Source organism: Aphelocoma coerulescens, chromosome 1 (genome assembly GCF_041296385.1).
Source record: "Aphelocoma coerulescens isolate FSJ_1873_10779 chromosome 1, UR_Acoe_1.0, whole genome shotgun sequence".
Taxonomy (NCBI): domain Eukaryota; kingdom Metazoa; phylum Chordata; class Aves; order Passeriformes; family Corvidae; genus Aphelocoma; species Aphelocoma coerulescens.
In genome coordinates this window covers 39,589,077-39,612,222 of record NC_091013.1, presented here as the reverse complement: position 1 = coordinate 39,612,222, position 23,146 = coordinate 39,589,077, and the positions used below count along the sequence as shown (strand labels likewise).

General features: G+C 39.5%; 1 protein-coding gene across 3 annotated transcripts in view; it reads right to left on the bottom strand.

Moving 5' to 3' along the window:
- TMTC4 (transmembrane O-mannosyltransferase targeting cadherins 4) overlaps nt 1-22,745 on the bottom strand; it is a 57,013-nt gene extending 34,268 nt beyond the window's left edge. Inside the window, exons 1-5 of one of the 3 annotated variants that reach the window (XM_069007832.1) lie at nt 22,658-22,745; nt 20,138-20,353; nt 15,440-15,555; nt 13,226-13,442; nt 9,169-9,256 (exon numbers count right to left, since the gene is read on the bottom strand). In XM_069007832.1, coding sequence (XP_068863933.1) covers nt 9,169-9,256; nt 13,226-13,442; nt 15,440-15,555; nt 20,138-20,299 — 583 coding nt within the window. In that variant the 5' untranslated portion in view covers nt 20,300-20,353; nt 22,658-22,745. Of the gene's footprint in view, nt 1-4,971; nt 5,006-9,168; nt 9,257-13,225; nt 13,443-15,439; nt 15,556-20,137; nt 20,354-22,657 lie in introns of those variants that run through there. The other 2 variants (XM_069007843.1, XM_069007853.1) reach the window with 2 other exon arrangements.
- Nucleotides 22,746-23,146: the final 401 nt, after the last annotated feature.

Genomic DNA, 23,146 nt, shown 5'->3' with positions numbered 1-23,146 from the left:
TTGAGATTCATCATTGCTATACTTAGAGGGCATTTGATCCTTCTCCCTCAAGACTTAACATTAGAGGTGCAGATATTATAAAAATAAAAGAAAGCTTTCTTTTAGGAAAGAAGTCATACACAACTGAATAATGCTAAAACAAAGCAAGAAAATACAAAATACATAATGAATAAAGAGACATTGGAAGTAGAAAAATTAAAATGCAACAGGGAAACTCCAGCCCACATCCATTATACAGAAGAACAGCTAGGGCTGTAACTCATGGAGGAAAGAGCTTCAATGTTTGTTCCATGAGTATTGCTAAGACAGAAAGAATTCTGTCTAAATACATCCCTTTGAGGAGCTCTTCAACTTTTCAGACTTTACAGTACAACACACTGTTCAGCCAGTTTTTAAAAACCAATTTTGTTTTAATTTTTTTAATGTAGAAATAAACTAGCACAGAGAATGCAGGATTGAAGGCAAAGTAATTGACTGTGTTCACAAAATGACCATCAGTCATCCTTAGTAAGTGTAAAAAGGAAAATAGTGAAGACAGCCAATGGACTTTACTGTATTTATGAAAGGAGACTTTCTTCCACTGAGAGATTTCTTCTTCTCAGAATCAAATTCTAGTGGAAAGGGGTCAGGACAAATAAGCAAGCACTTCTCAGAGAAGCAGTGTTCAGTACACAAATACAAATTATCTTAACACAGAAGATAGTGGGAAGTATATATAGTAAGAGAGCAGCTATCAATTCAAAAATGCTTTGATGATTCAAAATATAAGAGTAATAGTAAAAAGGGAACTAGGTCAAATCATCAAGGACAAGTGTAATAGCAGCACATTCATATAAAAAAACAAACACAGAAAGGTCACATCACAAAATGAGAAAAGGTAGTGTATGTAAAGAACAAACCCCCACAATTCCATAGATATATTAGTAAGAAGAGTAGTGAGGAGGGAGTTATTCCAATACTCATTGGGAAATAAAATGGACAATGCCAAGAATATGGAAGTGTTCTGTGCCTTTTTCCTTCATCTTTTCCCAAAAAGGTCAGTTGCAATCAGGTGGCAAGTACAGCATCAGCAGAAAGGGAGCAAGAACAAAAGCGAAAATAGTGAACTACAAGACACAGAACTGACAGAGGAGTTAAACTGATTTAAATTACGATGGGTTACATTCACTTCAACAGGTCCTGTACAACCCAGAGGAACCTCAACTGTTACCTCTGAGAAATCATGAAAAATACATGAGAATCCAGGAGCTTGAAATAAAATGAAGCAATGCCTACATGTCTACTTTTGAAAAGGAACAAAATATGAAAGGATAGACTACAGATATAAAGCTAAGGTGACTGGTCAAAATTACAAAAAGTCTGCTACACTTAGACAGAATATTTTCTAGGTGACACTCTAAAACATAAAAGAATATGATTGTTTGCCAAATATTTTAATCATTTATATAGAACTAAGTATAACTTTTGACTTGGACAGAAAAAAAAAGTCTTCCTGAAAAAAGGAAATCTGTAAACATTCTATATCTTGACTTCTCAAAGGCATGAGAATGGAAAGAGTGTGAAATATGCCACAAACTATATGGGCTGCATGAAGTTGTTATAGAATGGGTAGAAATAACAGCTGGAAACCTACATTAAGATACTAGCTTGCTGTGAAAAAAAGTAGATAACATTCTGTACTGGATTCTTCCTTTGTCTTTATTCCATTTGGATGGTGGAATAAGAAATATGCTTATTAAGACTAGGAGTGCTGCCAGGCTGCAATGGCCAGGAAGCATAAAAAGGAGGAGTCAGAATTCCACTGACAAACTGGAAAAACCACAGAATCATATAACACCTTGGTTTGGAAGGGACCTTATGGGTCACCTAATTCCAAACCCGCTGCCATGGGCAGGGACACCTTCCACTAGACCAGCTTGCTCAGAGCCCCATCCAACCTGGCATAGAGAAATGGTCCAGCCAAATAAAAGAAAACTGAAGCCATTCAATAGGCACATGCTCAAAGTTGAGCAGAAACAAGTCTGTCTTCTTGTGAACATCCCAAGTCTCACATGCAAGAAATGTCTCAGCTTGCCCAGCAAAGCCAAGTTTAAGCACGGACTCTCAGAGATGATAAAAACATCCAGCAAAAGAGAAATAGTGAAGGACGTAAAAAATGAGCATCAAAGACCTGGACTTTAATATGGCCTTTGACACAGTCTCCCATAAGATCCTCATAGAGAAGCTGTTGCTGAACAGGCAGGATGTGCAGAGAGTGAGGTGGGCTGAAAACTATCTGAATGGCTTGTCCAGAGGGTGGTGATCAGTGGCACAAAATCTACTTGAAGGCCAGTGTACTCAGGGGTCCAGTCCTATTCAACCTCTTCATCAATGACTTGGACAATGGTCCAGAGGCCACCCTCAGCTCATTTGTTGATGGCACCAAGCAGGGAGGAGAGGCCAGTACACCAGAAGGTTGTGCTCTCCAGAAGGACCTTGTCAGGCTGGAGAAATGGTCTGGCAGGAACCTCATATGGTTTAATGAGGGGAACTGCAAAATCCTGCAGTAAAGCCTCCTGGACAATTGGCTCTAGGTTACCCTGTCTGGACAGGTCAGCTCAGGTGACCTCAAGGCCCCTCCACCTTCAAAAATTCTGTGATTCTGTAAACAAGATCTCCTCCTGAAAAGCAAAATCTCTGTTCCTTTGTTTTCTTTTGCAGCCTCAAAAAATCAACAGTTATACAGAGAATTGTAATATTATCAAAATTCATCAGTGATTAAACTTCAGAGAGAGAAAGAATTTTAATTAAGAAACATTTATTTTGTGCTTGTTCCTGAGTCAATAAGCACAACATCCCTCCATCCCCACCACCCCCTGCCTCACTGCAGAAATCTCAGTAAACTAGGCTGGCAAAATAGATACAAAGGACAGTCATTCAGCAATGCCTTCAATTTTATTTTTTTTTAACAGTGATTTGAAAATGTAAAGCACTGCATAAGTGCTTATTATGAGATATACACATGCCAACAGAAGCAATCAGTCTAACAAAGCATATTCCCCTAATATGGCGCTGCTTCCCACCAGTAAAATCTTGTGTCAGAAAACGAAACCAATCTTTCATTGGCACCTGTGCCTGGTTGAAGCTGGTACACCATATTGTGAGTGGGCATTTTGCCATTCTAACAGATGGACAAAATTGTAAGCATGCCAAAGAAATAGAGTACTTGCTTATTTTTTTTTTTTTTAAGCCGGAAAAATGTAGTGTTTCTACGCAAACCCAAAAAGCGTTGCTCAGATGGTCCCTCTTTAGGGGTACATGAAGTCTGAAAGTTGAGAGAATTCAAGAAAACCCTATGTAAACCATAAAAAAGCCATGACAGCTCCTCCATTTAGGCTGCTAGACTTGAGTATAAGCATTTCTAGAGCAAGGATGCATACACAAAGTGTTTTATAGTGTAGAATTGACTGATCCTAAATGCATACACAAAGTGTTTTATAGTGTAGAATTGACTGATCCTAAATTTATGAGCATTACATTGACAGTGCACTTAAACACTAATCCTGTTTCAAGATACCTTATTTTCTGGTGTCCTAAATCCACAGATAAATGAAAACAAACTCCTTAGAAGTGAAGGATATGAAGAAAATGCTACATTTAAACTACTAAGCTTAGTTTTATTGTTAAGCCAAACTGACAATATCCAAAGCAATTACTACCAATTCAGACACTTAGGCATTCAGCATTTTGTTCTTCAAACCCAGCTGAGCAACTTAGAGTCAGCCAGGCGACAGCTTGGAGCAGTTTAAGGAGTCACCATCTTTAAGTGAAACACAGCAACTGATTCTGTGAAAGCACCTTCTCCTCTAAAGGTTGATGCAAATTAAGTTATGCTGAGCTCCTGCAGGAAGCTTTACTTTTTAACTGAAATAGATCACAAACACTCACATATTCCATCAATGTGCCTTGTCTGTGGGGATAGTGTCTTCCAGCTAAACTGCTACAAATATTCTTCTAACCAAGTTGTAAGATTTCCCTGCTTGTGAATTGCTAAGCAAAGGGGGAAGAATTACCTAGCCTTAAAAGATCACATAAGAATCCACTGTTAGAATTAAATTAAGCCCAGAATTTCCTTGTGTGTCTCCAAATGTACATACTACTGCAGCTCAGCTCAGTGTTTCACTTAGTAATGAAATTACAGTAGAGAATGCCATTCCTAAACATATCCAGCCATCTCAAATTCATTACCTAGAGGCTGCACTGAAGGAAGCATCTATCCCCTGAATTACAGCATCTTGGAGAAGTGAAAGTTAGCATTAATTCTACCAGAAAAAAGGTCATAGTGTTTCCTCAGACAACTAAAATCATAAAATTATTAGGTTTTTCACTTACAACTATTCCCTTCCAATGTGTTCAATTATGAATGGTAGGGCACACAGTTGAAAAATCAGGGCCCACATATTTAACAATAGTAAATACCTCTTGACCAATTGCAAAATAGCTAACAAATTCCCCATATCTTAACAATGATCTCTTTCACACAGGAGACTTTATTTCCAGCCTGTAGGAAAACTTCCATAATACAAACCTCCAATATTCATAAAACTCATCACTCCTTTGCATGCTTTATCAAATTAGCAATGAACTAGTAGATGATTAACAGACAGCTACACAAAACATAACAAAACAGAAACACACAACCAGAACAAAGTAATTTTTAGATGTCATAGCATATCAGCAAAGAGTTGATCCCCTATTTAATATCCAGACCAATATTATTCGCATGGACCAAGTCATGAACTCCTCATTTTATGTTACTCAGAGATCGCCAGTGCAGATGGCAAATACATGCAACTGGATCACTGTCAAAACTGAAGACAAAGGAAGGCAAAAATGAACACTACAGCAGTTTTAAAATGCCTTATGAATTCCCAGAGAAGCTGCATTAAAATTCAACAAAGTTAATAACCCACAATTCCCTTCAGAACATACCTAAACAGTTGTCAGCTCTTGCTGTCTCCAAAGCCTATGCAGTGGATTTGTCCCCACAGTTGTGTTTAAAACAGCAGGACAGAATGAGAACAACAGATTAGTTCCTTGCAATTATAAATGTTATCCTTTCAAAGATGCTAACTATGAAAACGGTATACTGGGAAAAAGTAACAGAATTGTAGAACTTCAGTAAGACATAACTATAGCCCACATAGTGTGTTAAATGCTTATACTTTAAAAAAAAACCCAACAAAACCTACAGATTTTGGCTAAAAGAAACTGTCTACCTGAAAATCCACTGAAACCACAAATAAATCAGGCAAACAAGCTGCAGTATATCTTGAGCTTTACAAAAACCATTATTTTCCTTTGGAAGTTTTCCAGCCTAACACTGATATTTTTCTGATCTCCTGACTGTTTTCACTATTAAATATACTTTCCCCATAGTACTTCCAAATCCTCCTCAGACATTTCATGAGTTGCTACTCCCACGCAAAAAAAAAAATTATACATCTTTACATTCATTTTCTCAAGGGAAAAAAAGCACTAACCACTCTCTCACACATAATTTTAACCCCTTTTCTTTAAAGAATGACAATTTATTAAGTTTTTCTAAACCAGTGAAACATAAACAGGTTTTTTGAATTCAGCCATACACAAATTTCACATTGCCTTGCTGCAAGAATAGTCAGGTTCTTTACTAAAGGCTTAGGTAATCTGTCTGATAGTAGCATTGGGATGCTGCTGGTAGCCAAATACATGTTACTGACCCAACTACATCAGTAGCATCAACTCAGGTTTTTCAATGTTTATTTTACTCTGATGATCACTTAAAGTTCATGAAATAAAAACAAACTGGCATCAAACATGTTTTGGTAACCATATACAAAAGACCATAGAAATGCAGTCCACAAATCCCGACAGTCTGAAGAGTTGTACCCTCTTTTAAGTGCTCCAAGAGAGTCACACTACCACACATCTATTAGTAACAATAAAAAAAAAAAAATCAACCTTTGATAATTCTTCTCCTACTCCTTGTAAAAATTTGGTGAGCTAAGCTCTATATAAATGTGACAGCCAAATCCAGGAACAAAGACACATGCAGCTGACCTGCAGTGTAGGGCCATGCTTGCCTTTAACATATAGAAAACCCAGCAGGACAAAAGGAAATACGATATTAGAACAAACTGGTACAACCCAGTTTTGTGTAGGATCACCATAAAGCATCTCTATTTGATTGGGAACATAAACCTGATACACAGAGGGGTTTTTGGTTGTTTTCTCCCTCTCTTTCTCACAAACAAAGACAAATTACCTTATTAGCCTGACCTAGAAAATGATGTAATAACAGCTCTTAACTTGCTCTAGAACAAACAACATGCATTGGCAGTATCACAGACATTCTGGATCTTGAGGATTTGACATCAGAAGGAAAACATTCTAAGAGAAGAAAAGGTACTTTTTCTTTGCTGCTCAGGAGACATTGTCTAAGTCTGCTTTTTAAATAGTATGGGCATATTTTTAAAATGCATGTTCTTATATTCACAGTCAGACCAGCTTACATTTGGGATTGACTCCCTCAATCTATGCAGAATCAAACTCAGCTAAAGTCAGATAAAAGTTCTTTACTCCTTATTTAACCTGTTATTTGAGAGTACCTAGAAGCATTGTTCACAAAAGAAGGAAATTCATACCACCAAAATGGAGGCATCCAAGGGTAAAACTTTTTATTTACTTTACAAACCCACTTAAGAGTCATTCTCTACTACAGCTACTTCCCCATATTTGGTTACCTCTTCCTAAAACCTTTCATACAAAGAATCACAGGAACAGCTCCGTTTGGAAGGGGCCTCCAGAGATCATCTAGTCCAATCTTTGTGTGAAAGGGAGCCTAGACAAGATCACCTAGACCCCTGTCCAAATGCATCTTTGAAACTTCCAGTCATGTGGACTCTGCCACATTTCTGGAGACACTGTTGCAGTGATTGATTGTTCTTGCTGTAAAAAAATTCTTTCTTATATCAAGGTGAAACCTTTCCCAGTGCATCTGCACCCATTGTCCCCTGCCTTCGTCATGTAGCTCCTGGTGAATAGAGATCCTCCATTCTCTTTGTAGCTGCCCTTTCCAATACAGACACTCCCCTTTCCTACACAAGCACTCATGTTCAAACAGCTGCAGGTCAGACCAACCTCCCCTCCACAAAGGAAAATGAATTATAATAAGGGCAGCAAGTAAAACTGCTTATGGTCTTCAGTGGCAAGAGGATACATGGATACAATGGTGAACAGGACTGCTGTTTGGAGGGGCTATGACAAACTGGAGGAACGGGCCTCATGAAAACCAAACACAGCATCATACAACAATTAAGGCCTGGGCAGCAGCTCTGCAGAAAAAGGTCTGGAGTGCCTGGTTGATAAGCTCCTGGCTGATGAGTAATTAGTGTGCCTTTGCAGCAATGAAGGTTAAAGGCTCAAGTATGTAACTTGGATACAAATTCTTGTGTACAAAGGAAGTCTACATTTCTTAAAGAAGTTGCTGAGGGAAAAGCAGGCAGTGAAGGTGACAGTAAACACTGAAAACTGAGCTGAAAGACAATGCTGGCAGACTATAATTTTCCTTGGCAAAATTGCTTAAAAGACACATCTGCCCCCCTATTATGATGTAATGTCCAATAAAAATCTGTACGTGCTGCTTTGTATCTTGTCTTTACACCATTTTCCTTCTGTATCAATGACACAAATTTCAGTCCAAGAATACTATTAGATAGATGCTGATTTCTAAAAGCTGTTAAACTGGCCTTCACAAGTTGAAGAGCATCCTTAACCAGAATACACATCCTTAATCATTCCCGAGATGTCCTCTATAACAAAATAATTAGAGAGTCCTATATATAATTGTCTCCAGTGCACTGGAAAACACATAAGGCAATATTTTGATTTGTCTATCTTACTCTACCACTAATATAAGAAACATCATAAGCACAATCATATCCAATAAAATAGGTGAGAAAAGAATAAACAAACAAGCAAGAATCCAAGGCATCTTTTCATCAAGAAATCATTAGCTCAGTTAAAAGAAATTAAACCTACTCAAAGGGAAGAAAAATATATCCAAAGTAAACAGGAATCATCCTAAGTAACACTTGAAATGGCGAGATAAACTTATTATATCAGCAATAGAAATATGCACAATAGTTCCAAACAATCTGAACTGAACCAGCAGGAGTTGTTCACAGCATCTTACAGCTCACTGTGGACTCACTCACTCCCCTCAGCTCACACTAAGGTCTCTGTGATGCCATGACTATGTTGTTAAGCCAGATCACAATGTCAGCTCAGGTACCTCTGAAATACACTGCCAACTCTGGATAATCATTACAGGCCGTGCCTATTGAACGACAGACAAGCTCTTCACAACACACCTCCTTGTGGGTCCACCAAATGATTCCCCTATTTCCTGTGGCAGAGCACATTCAGATACCAGACTGCATGTCCTGCATAGCTTTTCATAGTCATGAACTTGTGCTTTCTTGCATGCTTATTTAACAGAGCCCCAAGATAATTTCTCCACAACTGTATTTGAACTGCCAACCTGCACTCAGATCAAATAATACAAGAGATCCCAAAGCTCACTTGAAAAAACATCCACCAAGGAATTGTTCATGTTAAACACAGCTGTCTTACAAAAACTCTATGAGTAACACTATATTCAGCATTATATGCCAGCACTTGCATATTGCAGGAATTTAGAAGGCTTAGTCATATGAATAATTCTTTGCAATTCATTAAAAATACAAGGACGGTTCCAAAAAGTTGACTCCCATTTAAGACATCCAAACATTATGGCATAAAGAGTAGTAAAATATTTAAGAATATACATTTTTAGGTTTGATTTTTTTTCTAAAATACTTATTAAAATAATTCATTACACTTCTAAACTATAAAACATTTAGCAAATAAGCATATAAAAAAATGGACTTTTCTTAAAATAAATTCAGTGTTTAACAGGAATTAGGGACAGCAACCTCTTCAGAATTTCTAACAATAAAAAGCTGCTAAAGCAGGGTTTTAAAAAAAAATATTTTATGAGGGTAAACAAATCAGTCTGACTTTTAAAATTTTGCTATACTTCATTGAAATGTACAACTTCTGAAAATACACACAATAGGAAATTAAAGGGGCAAAGAGAATGCTTACTTTCTCTAAATGCTTTACAGTAGCCAAGGAATGACAACAAGAAGAACAGGGCACACAGTAGGTCTGCTCTGCCAACAATCCCAGCAACCTTTAAAAAAAAAAAAGAAGTTTCAAATTATCAGATTTCTATTCTTAGAAAACCTGAAGTAAAGGTAAAGTGAAATATATAATAGAATATAACTGTATGACCTTTTTTCTTTAAGTTGGTTTACTGGATTAGTTATATCTAGATTTTTAAGATGCATCTTATTTTTTATTGGGTATTGCTTAGTATCAACTACATAAATGGTTTGGCTTTGGTTTATGAAACTTTTAGTTTATGAATTTTTTTTTTTTTAAGAAATGAAGGAGGACTTCACTGAATAAAATTTAGACTCTACACAATTCCATCTGTTTTTTGAACCAAATTGCATTTCAGTAGAACACTTGGAAAACATGAAAATATAAAACAGTTTGGGTTGGAAGCGACCTTAAACACCATCTCGTTCCAACCCCCCTGCCTTTCACTAGACCAGGTTTCTCAGAGCCCCATCCAACCTGGCCTTGAACACTTCCAGGGATGGGGCATCCACAATTTTTCTGGCAACCTGTGCCAGTGCCTCACCACCCACACAGTAAGAATTTCCTCCCAGTATCTAATCTAAACCTACTCTCTTTCAATTTGAAGCCATTACATGGCTTGGAAGCCAAACATCCAGAACCACAATTAAATTGGCAGCTCTCTGAAACACAAATCAAGACTGTTCACTTTCAGAAGACAAGCCAGCCTTCAAATTGCAATCTGAACACTCAGAATGGACAAATAGCTTCCAGCTTACAGATTCAGGGAAAAAAAAAAAAAAAAGAAAAAGAATCCCCCTCTGGCAGTTTTTTGTGTTATATTAACTGACTGCAATAGAGCTATGTCCAACTTCATCTTGAAACAGAAGCTGTACTAATACAAAAGAAAATGAGAAGCACATCCTGGGACCTCTGTACTCGAGATCTGTGCCAACTTACTTAAATCAAGTGCAATCTCAGGGCTATCTGCAAGCTGTGGTTCAAACCCCATAACCATTTACAATAACTTGCTGAGATAGAACAAGACACTTTTGGATGTTCAATTCTCAATTACACAAGTGTCAGGATACACCACAAATTTTTTGTGAAAATCATGACATGGAGTTGGTAAGGAACTGTATAGGCCTTGATGCAGGAACCTCACTAGAACATACCCCCAGAGCAAGGATCATGTAAATACACCTTATTTTTCAGTCTAGCTCTGCTTCCTGGAGTGCTGAGTTCCATGTTTTCAAGAGAAGTACAAAAGCAGGGCAGAACAGCAACAGGTTTTCTTTTTAAATTCACTTTTTGTGATCATATTTCAGGGACAAAAGCAGAAACTTCAGTTCTTGTATAATACACCAGTTGTCCCATTTTGTGTGTGGAACAGAAAGAAGAAAGTAAATAGGAAAAGGGCATTTTTTGTGTCAGGGTAACATGATGGAACAACTATTTCTAAATAACATCAGAGAAAGAGAAGCATAGAGGCATGACAGTATGACTGATGCCACTGCTGAGACTCTCCCACTTTACCCTCAGCTTCACTTGAGCACCATAAAAGAAGAAACTGTTGGACTCCTAAATTAGCTCAGAAGAACTTCTTGATTTATCTAAAGCTGTGCACCTAACTTCTCTGCTTCTTCTTCTGTCATACAAAGGAATTACGGGAATTAACTCAATAGCTGTGGAGTGCTTTGAAAGGTGAAAATAATGAAGTGTCATTCTGCTTCAGGAGCCGCTCTTGCTAATGAGATAAAACTTAAGGTGAGCTGACGCAATTTTGAAAATAAATGTCCACTTGTTACAGCAGAGATTAAGGGACTAATAACACACACGGCCTCAGATGACTCCAACAGCACAATGTTACCTAAAACGCAAGATAAGGCATATAGATTCTGGTAAGAAGACAAGCAAGGGAAAAAAGAACAAACCAGTTTTAAATTAGTATCAGATACATTCTTATGTCCGTGATTCATTTAGCATTTCATCACTGAAGTGTTACAAAGAACAGGCCTTTTTTAGAGCAGAGAACTATAGCACAAGAGTATTTACTCGTAGGTAGAAAAGTTAAGAGTGTTTGCCTTACATAGGTACTGAAAGCATTACACCTTTCAAGATCTGTTTTACATGACAGTTTGTTTTGCTGTATAAACCAAAACCCAAAGCAGCAAACAGACGGATTCTTCACAATTTTATGTCAAAATATGTCAACTCATTTCCAAACGGGGATGTCATGATACTTAAAATTCACAGGTTTAAAATCATGAGGAATGCATTTTAAGAGATGCTGCCAGACACACACTCATCCTAGAACTGTAGTAGTAATAATGACTCCTTCACTGCAGCAAGATTTATTATTCACCATGTAAATGATTAGAGGCTTTTTTGTTCATTTCTGTATCTTAGAAGAGGCCTGATATATAAGCATGCTACTTTTCCCCTCTCTTTTTCCAATGTTTGCCTGCAGCATATGCAAGTCTTCAAACTTCAAATATGCAAGCAGGCCACATCACTTGTAATTTATTTGACATGACAAAGGGCTTATTAATATTCTCATGCTGATTTAAATATATTTTGAGTCAAATGGAATGAAGAATAAATTTATGGATATTGATAAAAGAGTCAATAGTAGGTCTACTACAAAGTTAAGACTCGAGCAAGATTTCTCTTTACATATCAGAACATCAAAAGCACTGAAGACTTGTTCTACTTTACTCTGACATCTAAAACTGGGTTTGGAGAACAAATATGCGGGGTCCTTCTGACACAGTGCACTCTCACAAAGAAGTTATTGTACAGCTGAGCAAACATCAGAGAATGATTGTCAAGATGTTTTAGCCACATTGCCAGAAAAGGTGCCAAATTACTAATGCATAACTTTGCACCATCTCTAGGTCTTCAATGCATGCAAGGTCTCCGGTCAGCTGAGAGCACCGCTTTCAATAACTTTGTCCCCGTCAATCGTGTGCAGAGCAAATGCAAGAAGCCAAAACCATGGCATATTGTGAATAAATGATAAATCAGTGTCACATATGTAGAATGTGCACTGTAGGATTCACTGTTCATTGCTAGGACAAAATCAAAATTAAAGCTAGTACTTTTTCTCTAGCACAGACCTTCCAAACTCTAACAAAACCCCCAAAAATACCCACACTGTGATAACTTTATATTTCATTTATTCCTTATCACAAGATCAAGAAATCAGTGACCACATCCAGCAAGCCCACTAGCATAAGGCCATAAGATTTTCTTAACTATGAGCGCAGAAGAGCTTTTTAAGAACACCATCTTCTCTTCACAGAATTTCCACACAAGGACTTTGCGTTTTTGTCAGATATTTTAACTGATTGCTATACACGTGCCATGCTTCTATTCTGCATCTTTACATCTTTGCTTTTTCCTGCACTATTAAAGGGCCCATTACTGTCAAATCTGTGTTCCCCGTGTACATAATTACAGATTGTGATTTAAAAAAAAAATCCTTTAATCTTCTCCTTCATATTAAAAATATAAACCCATGGAGTTTGATCTCTCATGAAATAGGATGATTTCCAGCCCTTTAATCACTTTCACGGCTCTTCTGAGCACTCTCCATTTTTTCCAGTGCTGTCCTTCAGCAAAACTGAATGCAGTATTCTAACAGTCACATCTAAATTTCATACAGTGCTCCTACTCTGATTTTATATCTCTTTGCTTTTTTATCAATGCAAATGGAAATGGAAAGTAATTAGGGAAATCCAGCAGGTAGGGAAACTCTGTAGCATAGTGCTATCCTCCTTTAGTTACTGTACTTGAATGATTTATCTTCCTTAATAAGATCTAGCTCGGGGGAATTACAAGCCTTGGACGTACTAACCATAATAATTTGATTGTTCTGCTAAGACATGTGCCGAGAGAAGCCTTAAGAATATATAAAAGCAATGTGTAAAGTATAAGGCTATACCATAATTAATTAGTCAAGATGGTCAAGAACTTCTAAAATAAAAATCTTTGGAGATAATTATTCAATACTTACACACTCGGTGTGCACTGGATGTACAGCAAAGAGCAAAGCAGCAAGAAGAGAGGACTTTGGTGCCAGGTTTAGCCGTCTTCCTTTACTACTGAATTGCAGTCCACCCAATAATATGGAGAACACATCAACCATCAACACTGAGATAGTACAATGCAGTACTATATTGATGACATGGAAACCAACTGGGTAGAAGCCTCCAGCAAAAAGGTAATTAATTCTATATAGAAACAAAAATATCAAGGCTAGGAATTACAACAATGGTTAGAAAAATACAAATGGAAAAACTAAACAACCCCATAGCAAGACCATATCAGACATATGCACCCAAAATACGCATGGTGTTATCATTTAGCCACCACAACAAGGTAGAAACACGTCCCAGTCTTTAGGCCAAGGTATTCATATGGAATATAATATGGATACAGTATCTATCCTCTCCAAAGACATATGTTAGCACTATTATGTTAATCATACCTACAGTTACTTAGAAGTGGCTTTTGTCAACAAAGTAACTTCAGTGTTGCAACACAGGAGTATCCTGGGGATAAACAACCCAGCCCACTGAGGGGATACCTCTGGGCTTAAGAACAGCCAACTTGAGAAATAATGTTAATTAAATCCACATAGTGAAGAAACTAATATGCATTGGGACTCTGATTTCCACTGACATACTATCTGAAAGAGGTCCTAGCATTTGGGTGCAATCAGTATCCACCCAGAAAGTAGCCAGCACATCTTGGTAACTGATTCGTGAGGCTGGTTAGAGACATTTCGTACAAATATCAGAATCAGAAGGAAGTATGAGTGAAAATTCAGTCTAAATCCTTATTCAAGACAAGAACTCAGCAGTAAAATGGAGGCTGAGAAGAAAAGGGGGAAATATCGTGCTATTATCCATATACTTTGTCAGTAGGTAAGATATACAGAAACTTAGTTTGAATAGGGGATTTTATAGTTCATTTGGTCAATCTGCATCTGCCATAAATGAAACCTATTTAAAAACTTAACCTATTATAAATATGATACACATAAAAGTTGGAGCTTAGGGAAATTAAGGAAACCCATTTCTCACTTGTGAAAATAGCATTTTATGGACCATCTCCACAGGCTCATCTATATTTTCAGATATAGAAATGATTGTATCCCAGTTCACTCTTTAAACAAACCAGAATGTTATTAGAGATGGAATATACCACAGAAACAAGAAAAAAAAAAAGCAAGGCATGTTTTGTGTAATGCACTGAAAGCTTTAATAGGTTTAGGACTCTGACACATTCTATTCAGTTGTGTATTTTTCTTGATGAAAATGTGAAGAAAGCCCAATAGACAGTGAAACCCACAGTGCTAGGTACTTAAAACACTGACACTACCCCAAAGGGTCAGAGTTTTTGCTTGAATATGAGGACTAAGAGTGGGAACATTTCCTCTGCACTTACTTAGTCCCTGGCTTGGAACGGACAACTGCAGAATGAGCACCAAGTCCCCATTGACACCATTGAGTCACATGGGGAAAATAAAGAAATTAAGACTGAATCCTCAAATATTCTCTGCATTACGGTGCCAAATTTCTACATGGTCTACTGTTTGCTCAAATCTTTGTGCAAAAAACACAAGCTAAGTATCTACAAAAGTAATCCTCTTAAATGTTTAGTTATTTGACAAAACCAGCAAGTTATATATAGGCAGACATTTCACTAGATTCTCAGACACTCACTTAAGTTAGAATATTGGAGTGAAGAGGTGAGAAGACTATATAGTGAGCTGATGGAAAAAGGCCACAGTACCTTGATGCTATTTATAAAATAAACCATTTGAAAGGTCAGCAGGAAAGCAGAGAACAAGAACTACAGTAGCAGTATAAGTGGCAGCATGGCTAAGTGAAGGGAACATACACCTCCTAGTTCTTTGATGTTGGGACATACTAAACCACACTGCCCCTAGTACCAGGTATAGAAAAGCATTAAAATGAAATCTCTGAAAAGTAGATAGAAATACAGAATGTCAAAATAATGAATATTTTGGGAAAGAAACCATTGGAAAACTAAAACACAATTTGAGATTAAGGTAGGGAACTCAAAAATCATATTCAGGAAAGGTATCCAACTACCCTCCAGCTACTATGTTCTCTCCTTTTCTGTTGCCTCCTCCCTAAATTCAATTGAGCCAATAGAGGTTAAAAAATATTCAGACCTTGAGCAAAAATTCAAGTCTCACCTGAAAGTTAGGACAGTTAGCGGTCGATATGACTTATGACTGGTATTGCTGCTGAGTTTGCTACCCCAAAAGTCATGATACCACAGGTCCCCAAGCGGGGTTTCTGCCCTGAGGTCCTAAAAGAAAACAATAAATTACCAGATTCTTAACATTTTTCCTTTGTTCAAAGCAGCTAAAACACAAGTGAATTCTAACTAATACAAGCTCACACTAACATGGACATAGCAGGAGTTTTGTTGCCTCACTACTGACATTTGACCCACGGTACCTGAGTTTGCAATGAAGGTCACATCTTGAATGCCTGTCATTGTAAAAGCCATGATCATGGATTCTGTAAGCAGGCATAACTACATGCAATTTAGAGCTATATTTGCATCAGATTATAAGCTGGTCAATAGCTGAGATATGAAACACATAAACCTCCTTACCTTCTAATTTTGTAAAAGGCCTTTGATTTGAGGTGTAGGCTATCTTGCGAAGAAGGCCAACTACAAACTGCTGCAAAATACCAATTTTTTACCAGTGCAGTAGCATAACTACTAATGAAAGCATGAAATCAAGTAGACTAAAGGCAGGAAACAACAATTAGCTCTTTTTGAAGCCTTGGTTCGCACAGAGCTATTAAAACAGTTGAGGTCTTTTTAGCTCTTAATACATGAAATCAAGAATCAACATCTCTATATACTGCTCTAAAAGATTAAAAGACAGAAAGGTAATGAATTATTTTAATTTAGGGTGCAATAGGGGCCTATAAAAAAAAAACACTGCAAAGAAAAGGTCTTGCTTGCTTGCTCTTCCCTTTTATCTCAAAGCTATGCTGATAATGAAAAAATCCAAATAATGTAGGCTATTAAATGGAAAGCATAGACTTTGGAGAATAAAAATCAGGATCTTGCCAGCATCTGCCTCAGTTTTCTATGAAGACAAACTTGGAAGTTCAAACTAACATATACTTACCCCTCTTCTGCTTCCCTAGTGCAATTAAATACCAATTTATGCTACAGGAAGGTACATGCAGGTTAAAGACACTTGAGACAGAACCTAAGAACAAAATTGTACTAGTTAGTACTACACCTGCAATCGACAAGTTACTGTGCCCCCACCTTCTGTCCTGAAATTGTTTAACAGACCAACAAAGCAAAGGAGGTGAACAAGACAATTGCAAACACAAGTAAGTAGACAAACAGGCTTGCTAACCACATGAAAGCTCTTACAAAGCCTGGTGCCCCTGTCTTATTATTCCTACAACTCCATCTACTTCTAAGATTCCCACATTGCAGTTCCCTTGGTTTACTAATTCCAGTTCCTCTCCAATGCTGTTACCACCTCACTTGCTTCTACAGTATCTTGAGCACTTCCTGTGGTCTCCAGTACCTTCCATCTCACCCTTAGCTAGAATTTTTGGCCTGCACATACTTCCAAACTACTGCCAAATTGCTGATGACTGGCTGCTGCTAAACTGAACTTAAAATAACTCATTTTTTCTTGCTTCTCTCTTAACATATTCTGACTTTCATCCATCCAAAAATACAAATTAAACAAAAAAAAAAATCCAGGAAGAGATTTATTTCTATCACTTGATCAAATTTGGTCAGTATTAGACAACAGATTAAAAAAAAATTAGGAAGGGGAAATAGGCTTAAGTTCCTAGCATACAGTCAAATGAACTGAAGCATTCTCTAATAGGTTACTAATCAATACACAGAAAAGAAAGCAGGGCTAAAACTGCAGTCTGAAAAACCAAGACTGCAGCTGTCAATTAAGGCACTCTCAGGGAAATTCTTAAGAAATCAAGACTCACAGGGGACCCTACTTGGGCTTAAGAATTACCAAGGTGAAAAATCTCTTCATGCTTTCCCAAATGTTTCTACTGCCAAGTAATAGCTAGAAATTTCTTTCGTCTCCCAGGACTGCAATTTCAGCCTTAGGCACCTAAATTCCTGTTCCATTCCTCATTGGTATGCACAAACCCTAAAGGTCATAATTTGACTCTCTGAGCAGGAACACACTCGACTAGCAGCTTACTAAATCAATACAGCCAGCTTTTCCAGGGGCAAGTTGGGACAGTGATGTACACCAAAATCTACTGAAGTCTTTGTACTCTGCAGGGTACAGTTGTCAGAGGGTGATGTGGCCCTCAGACTGTTTTTCCAACCAGCAGCACAGCTCTTTATGTACATAAAGTCTGAGAAGGACAAACTTTTATAAATTTTAGTACTGAAAAAGAAAAGTATGTCTTCCATGTCACAGATGGTCTTCAATAACTTGAGATGGGAAATGTATTTGAGATGTTCAAGGCTTGATTTCACGTTCCGCTATAATCAGCCTTCTTTTGTCTTCCATCGGAAGAATGCAGGGAAAGCTGAATGCATGGAATTACTCAGTGATTAGATTACACTTCCATATGACCTAAAAATCTTCAATCATGTATCTTGCTCTTGTATCCACGTTCTGTGAGAAAGTTTCTTTCATTAATTTTCCTACTTAGTGAACTTACCCTAAAATAGGAATGTTTTTCTCCAGGAGACACAGATGTTTAAAAGCTACAAATGATTTTCGCTTTAAAAACCAAAAGTAGCTATCAAATAATCTCTAAATATTTTATTAGCAGCAGCTTACATACAGCAGAGTTCAAGATTTGAAGAAACGTCAGTTTTTCTATATAAAGGCTTTTGGAAATGACATATGTGTCTGAAACTCTGCTTAATCCAACTGTTTGTCTTGCCAAGCTAGTAAATAAATAAAGACAAAAGTCACTGTTGTGTACCAGTTAAAATGCTGCTTAAAATTATAAGAAAGCATCTGGAAAACAGCCTTTAACTCCAATAAATTCTAATAATGGAATGTTCCATGATACAATAGGCATGGGGTCAACTAAATGTGTATCTTTTGCTAAAAAACAGCAAAAGAAATGAAATATTGGGATGGCAGCTAGTAAATTAACAAAAGGGGCACTGTGTGGTACCCAAGAAAATACTACAGTAGCAAAGCTCAGTAAATCTACAGAATTACTTCAACTGCTATCTCCTATTAAATAGGAATAAAATATGCTATGCTTTGTTTAATAAACTGTGCCATTGCCAGATAATCTCCCTCCCCATTAAACTGGTAAACTCAATGTCTCTGTATTTTTCTTGTGGATTTTGAATTTCCATATATCCATATGACCCCTGTGTTAAAATGATATTGTCATAAAATCCTCATTTAATTTCTACGGAATAATAGAGGATTTTGATGTGAAAAATAGAACCAGCCTCCCAGTTTTTCAAACATACAGATTACATATGAATTAATTTATTTAAGCAGTTGGTTGAATTTCTCAGCATTGCCAACAGCTAGAATCCCAGTTCAAATTGTTGGGTTGCATAGATAAATTGAAACATTTTTAGAGTAAAGACTGAAAGAAGTGGAGAGAGATTACAAGTGCAGAAATTTCACATTAACAAAACAACCTGCCTTGTTTCAACATCAGTCTTTTGTTCATTCTTTCAGGAAATTAAAATATTATAAACAGGTCCCAAATAAAATTTTGCAGAATGAAACACTGCCAGGAGCTGTGCAATCTAAAATACAATACTACTTTAAAAAAAACCCAAACCAACAATGCTATAGGTTCTTAATTTGTCTACAGCATTCTCTTGAAAGCTTTGAGATTTATTTTCACGTTGACAGATGTATTTTCCCCCCATACATTTATAACTGAAGGTATGATGACTTACACATGCATAATAGAAATCTGTCTAAGGAAACAGTAATTCTGTATGATTCTAAAAGGCACATTGTGATAAGTTGCCTCTATATCTTGTGCAAGGAAAAAAGAAAGTGAATTGTGTTTTTCTAGCAGTATGAGTCTCCAGATTATCCTCTTTGTAACCCCATGGCTTTAGGAAAACAGAACCAACAGATGAATGTGATTATTTTTACCTTGTGCTTGTCTTTCTAAATGTTTAACAAGTACCCTCCAGAACAGCATAAAAGCTGTAACGCCAATACCCATCCATGGGCACAGGCTCACTCACTGTGATCCTGTGATGTGCCTCAGCAATTGAAGACACTCCACTGCTCAAAGTCAAAAGAATCTCAGCTAGAGGTTTGTTTGAGTCACATGTCAGTTTCTAAGCATTTAAAGGTCTGTTCATTGCACGTATGATCAGCTTTAAAATTCAACACAAGAACACTCCGCCTCTATTTAAAAAAAAATACTGTTGTCACAGGAACTTTAATGGGGGAAGGAGCATAGGAAAAGGGAGCTTTGCTTGCTCCTGTAACATTTTTATGGTATAAACTACACCTGGAGATCCCCTGCACCCTACAATAGCTTAACGATGCCTTATATACCTGTAACCAGACTAAGTTCTTTCACTGGTTTTATTCTGTGACCCTGAGAAGATAGTGAACAAAATCTCCTATTAACATGGGTATCAGGAAAGTTTACTGTACACTCTCACTGACTTAGAAATTAGTATAAAATTAGACCTACTGGCAGTCTTGATGTACAGGTACCTTTAAATCAGGCTTACTTTAAAAAACGCCCAATAAAACAAAAAGGAAAAATGAATTAAAAAAAAAAAAAGTAATACCCAAAGAAAGCTCTTTACTAGGCTGAAACTTTTGGGCCTGTTTAGATCAACTGTTGCATTATTTCTTTTCCTATGGCCATTTATGCCCAACAGCGTGAGGAAAAGAAGAGAGACAAACCTTATTATTGATGATGGCTTCAGAATCATCAAAGACAAAATCTCCATCATAGCTGTTAGCAAAACAGAGGAAGGAAATTAACGCCACAACCATTTTAGCCCAGTATGATGGAAGGAGGAACCATGATACATCATGGTCCAGATTAGGTTCCATTTGTGCCATTCTGTGAAATGCTTGTTCCAAGTTGGAAGCTTCAGCATTATGTTAGTTGAAAATCTGGAAGAAACACATACAAATGCACAGTTACAGCTCTAATTCACTAAAAAAGAATTTAAAAAGGAAAGCTGGGTTGGGAAAGGATATAAGTTTCATACAACCTTACACCTTTTCTCTCAGTGCCTTTCATAGTTACTGGAACATACCTAAACATAATTTTGTACTTCAAATGGGGAGATAAAGGCAGAATTTGTCATGGTTGGAGCACAGAGATAACTACAAGAAATTCTTAGATGTTAAGGTAAAACTTTGGCACAGTCGAATTCTAAAACCTAGAGCAAATCACTGTTTTTCTGTTTCTTACTGTTCTTTTCAAGTAATACAAACAGAGACAACAGGGGGACTGTGGAGCATTTACAAAGTTCTGTAGAAAATTATAAACACTATAATTTCCTTCCACATTTGAAAAGCAAGCATCGTCAATTCCCAAAAGAGCTCAACTCTCTTCAGTTAATCAAATTAAAGGACCTAGTCTTACACATTCCCCAAAAAGGACTTCATACAAACATCACAAAAAGACATATGGAGATAGCAGTTCATCCACTAGGCCCTGAATCTCAACACTTCAAGCAATGAGACAACAAAAGCCATAGAATTAAGATGGGGCTAGTATTCACTAGATCACTCTGCACACCTCAAGTAGAGTTGAAATTCCACTGCTGCATTCATGGGCTCATAAGGTTGTTGAGGCAGATGAAAGAGACCCTGCAATCCAAGCACACTGAGTGATACATCCATGTGGAGGTAGTAAGGCTAGAGGTTTACACCCATGAGCCACTTTCACTTGGATGGGTCTCTTTGAATGCTCCAGAGCCAGCCTTCTGTCTGGACTATTATTCTGCTTCTGCTTCTCGGATGCTCAGACACTACTGTGAGTGGTCTTATTATCAAGTGCTACTATAAACGGCAAGGGAAGGAGGTTATGAATGGAAAACTGCAGTAAAAGCCAGGCAGAATATGAATTTTTTATTTTGTAAGCCTAAAGAATGATAGGCACATATAATAGCCTATCTTCAGTTTCTTTTATTTATTTGCTTATTAAATCAACTGTTGCACTCCTGAAAATATTGCATTTAATATCTTCATACAGGAAAATAGGAAATCTAGAAAAACAGCTCCAGTGCACCCCTGAAAGCATTGCATGTAATGTCTTTGTACGGTCTAGGAAAACAGCTCCAATGATTTGGCTTCTGGAACAGAGCTGACCATTAGAACTGCTACAGTAACTGCTCTGTATCTTTCTCTTTTTGCAATATTACATTCCAGTGTCCGTATATTCCCAATTCCTGCACACACACGTGCACAGGGACAGGCAGTACACCCTGCCACACCAGTGCCCCTCCTCGCTTTGGGGACCATATGGCGCCGCTCCTAAATCCAGATAAAGTCAGTAACCTGGAGCTGTGCAACCTGAGAGGCTAGAGCTCCCCGGCTGAGCAAAGCAGCTGCTTTATGAGCAAAACCTTTTCTCAGAGTAGTTCACCCTTGTGCTCGTAGTTTGACGGAGACAAAGAGAAAAAGCGTGGCTGCTAACTGAGGGAAGTGCACGGCGTTGCTCCCAACAGCACGGATACAGCATCAATACGCACCACGGAATTAAAACATTTAATCTAGTCAAAATTCATTCCGCCCTGAAAGTTTCTCCCATTACGCTTGCTCTATTTATCCGGCGCACAGCTGCTGCCAGCCCTCTTCCCCGCGGTCCAGGAGGCCGGGCCGTCGGGGGCTCCCTTCCCCGGGCAGCGCGGTGGCCGCCCGGGCGGTGCGAGCACCCACGAGGCACCGCCACCTCCGCCGGAGCGGCGCACACGCGGCTGCCCGGCGGCAGGGGGACAGGGAGGGCGCCTCCCCGCCGCCCTCCCCGGGGAGAGGTGAGCCCGAGCCGAGCCGGAGAACGCCCGCCCCACACCGCAGGCACCTCCGCGGCCGGGCGGGCACGGTGCGTCCCGCCGGAGAGCGCCGGCGCCGCGGGGGTGCCTCGCACCCAGACGGGCACTGGCCGTGAGCGGAGCCCCGAAAACTTGGGGGCGTCCCGGGCACTCGGCGGGCGGTCGCGGGGAAGGCGCCGGCCCGGGAAGACAGCGGCGGCTGCGGAGTTAAGGGGCAAGGCTGGGGGGCAAGCGAGCCCCGCCGGGAGTTTGGCGGTGGCCCTGCCCCGCTCGGCGCTCCCCTTTTGTCCTGGCGGCGACGGCTCCTCCGTAGGGGGTGGCCCGTCCCATCCGGCCCTCAGCCCCCCCGGGCCGGTCCCGCCAGCGGACGGGGCACTGACAAGACCTCCCCCCCCCTTCCCCCGCGCAGCATTACCTGCGAGGACACGGAGCCCGCGCGGCATCTCCCACCCGGGAGCGAAACTCTCCCGCCCGGCGAGCCCCGAACCGGAGCGGCCGGCGGGGGAGGGGCCGCGGCGGCTTCGCCTCCGGGATCATCCCCGCAGCCCATTGGCCACCGCCCCGCCCCGCCCCCCTCTGGCCCCGCCCCCAGGGGCTGCCCTGCACGCCCATTGGCTGCGGCTGCGGTGACGCGCGGCGGGCGGGGCCGGGCGAGCGGAGCCGGCACCTCACTCGCGGTGGCCGTGGGGTCGGTGCGGCTCGCTCTCTTTGGATCCCGAACTCCGCACCCCGTGCACAGGCGGGGCCGGGCGGGCTCCTGGTAGTGCCCGCTGCCGCCTGCGCCGCGTTCCTGGAGCGCGCCCGCCCGCTCTGCCCCGGCAGTGGTCATTGTCCCGCGTATCTGGCTGGCTGCGGGGTGGGGGCTGAGCCGGGGAGAGCCCGCCAGCCCCAAGCCCCCCACTCC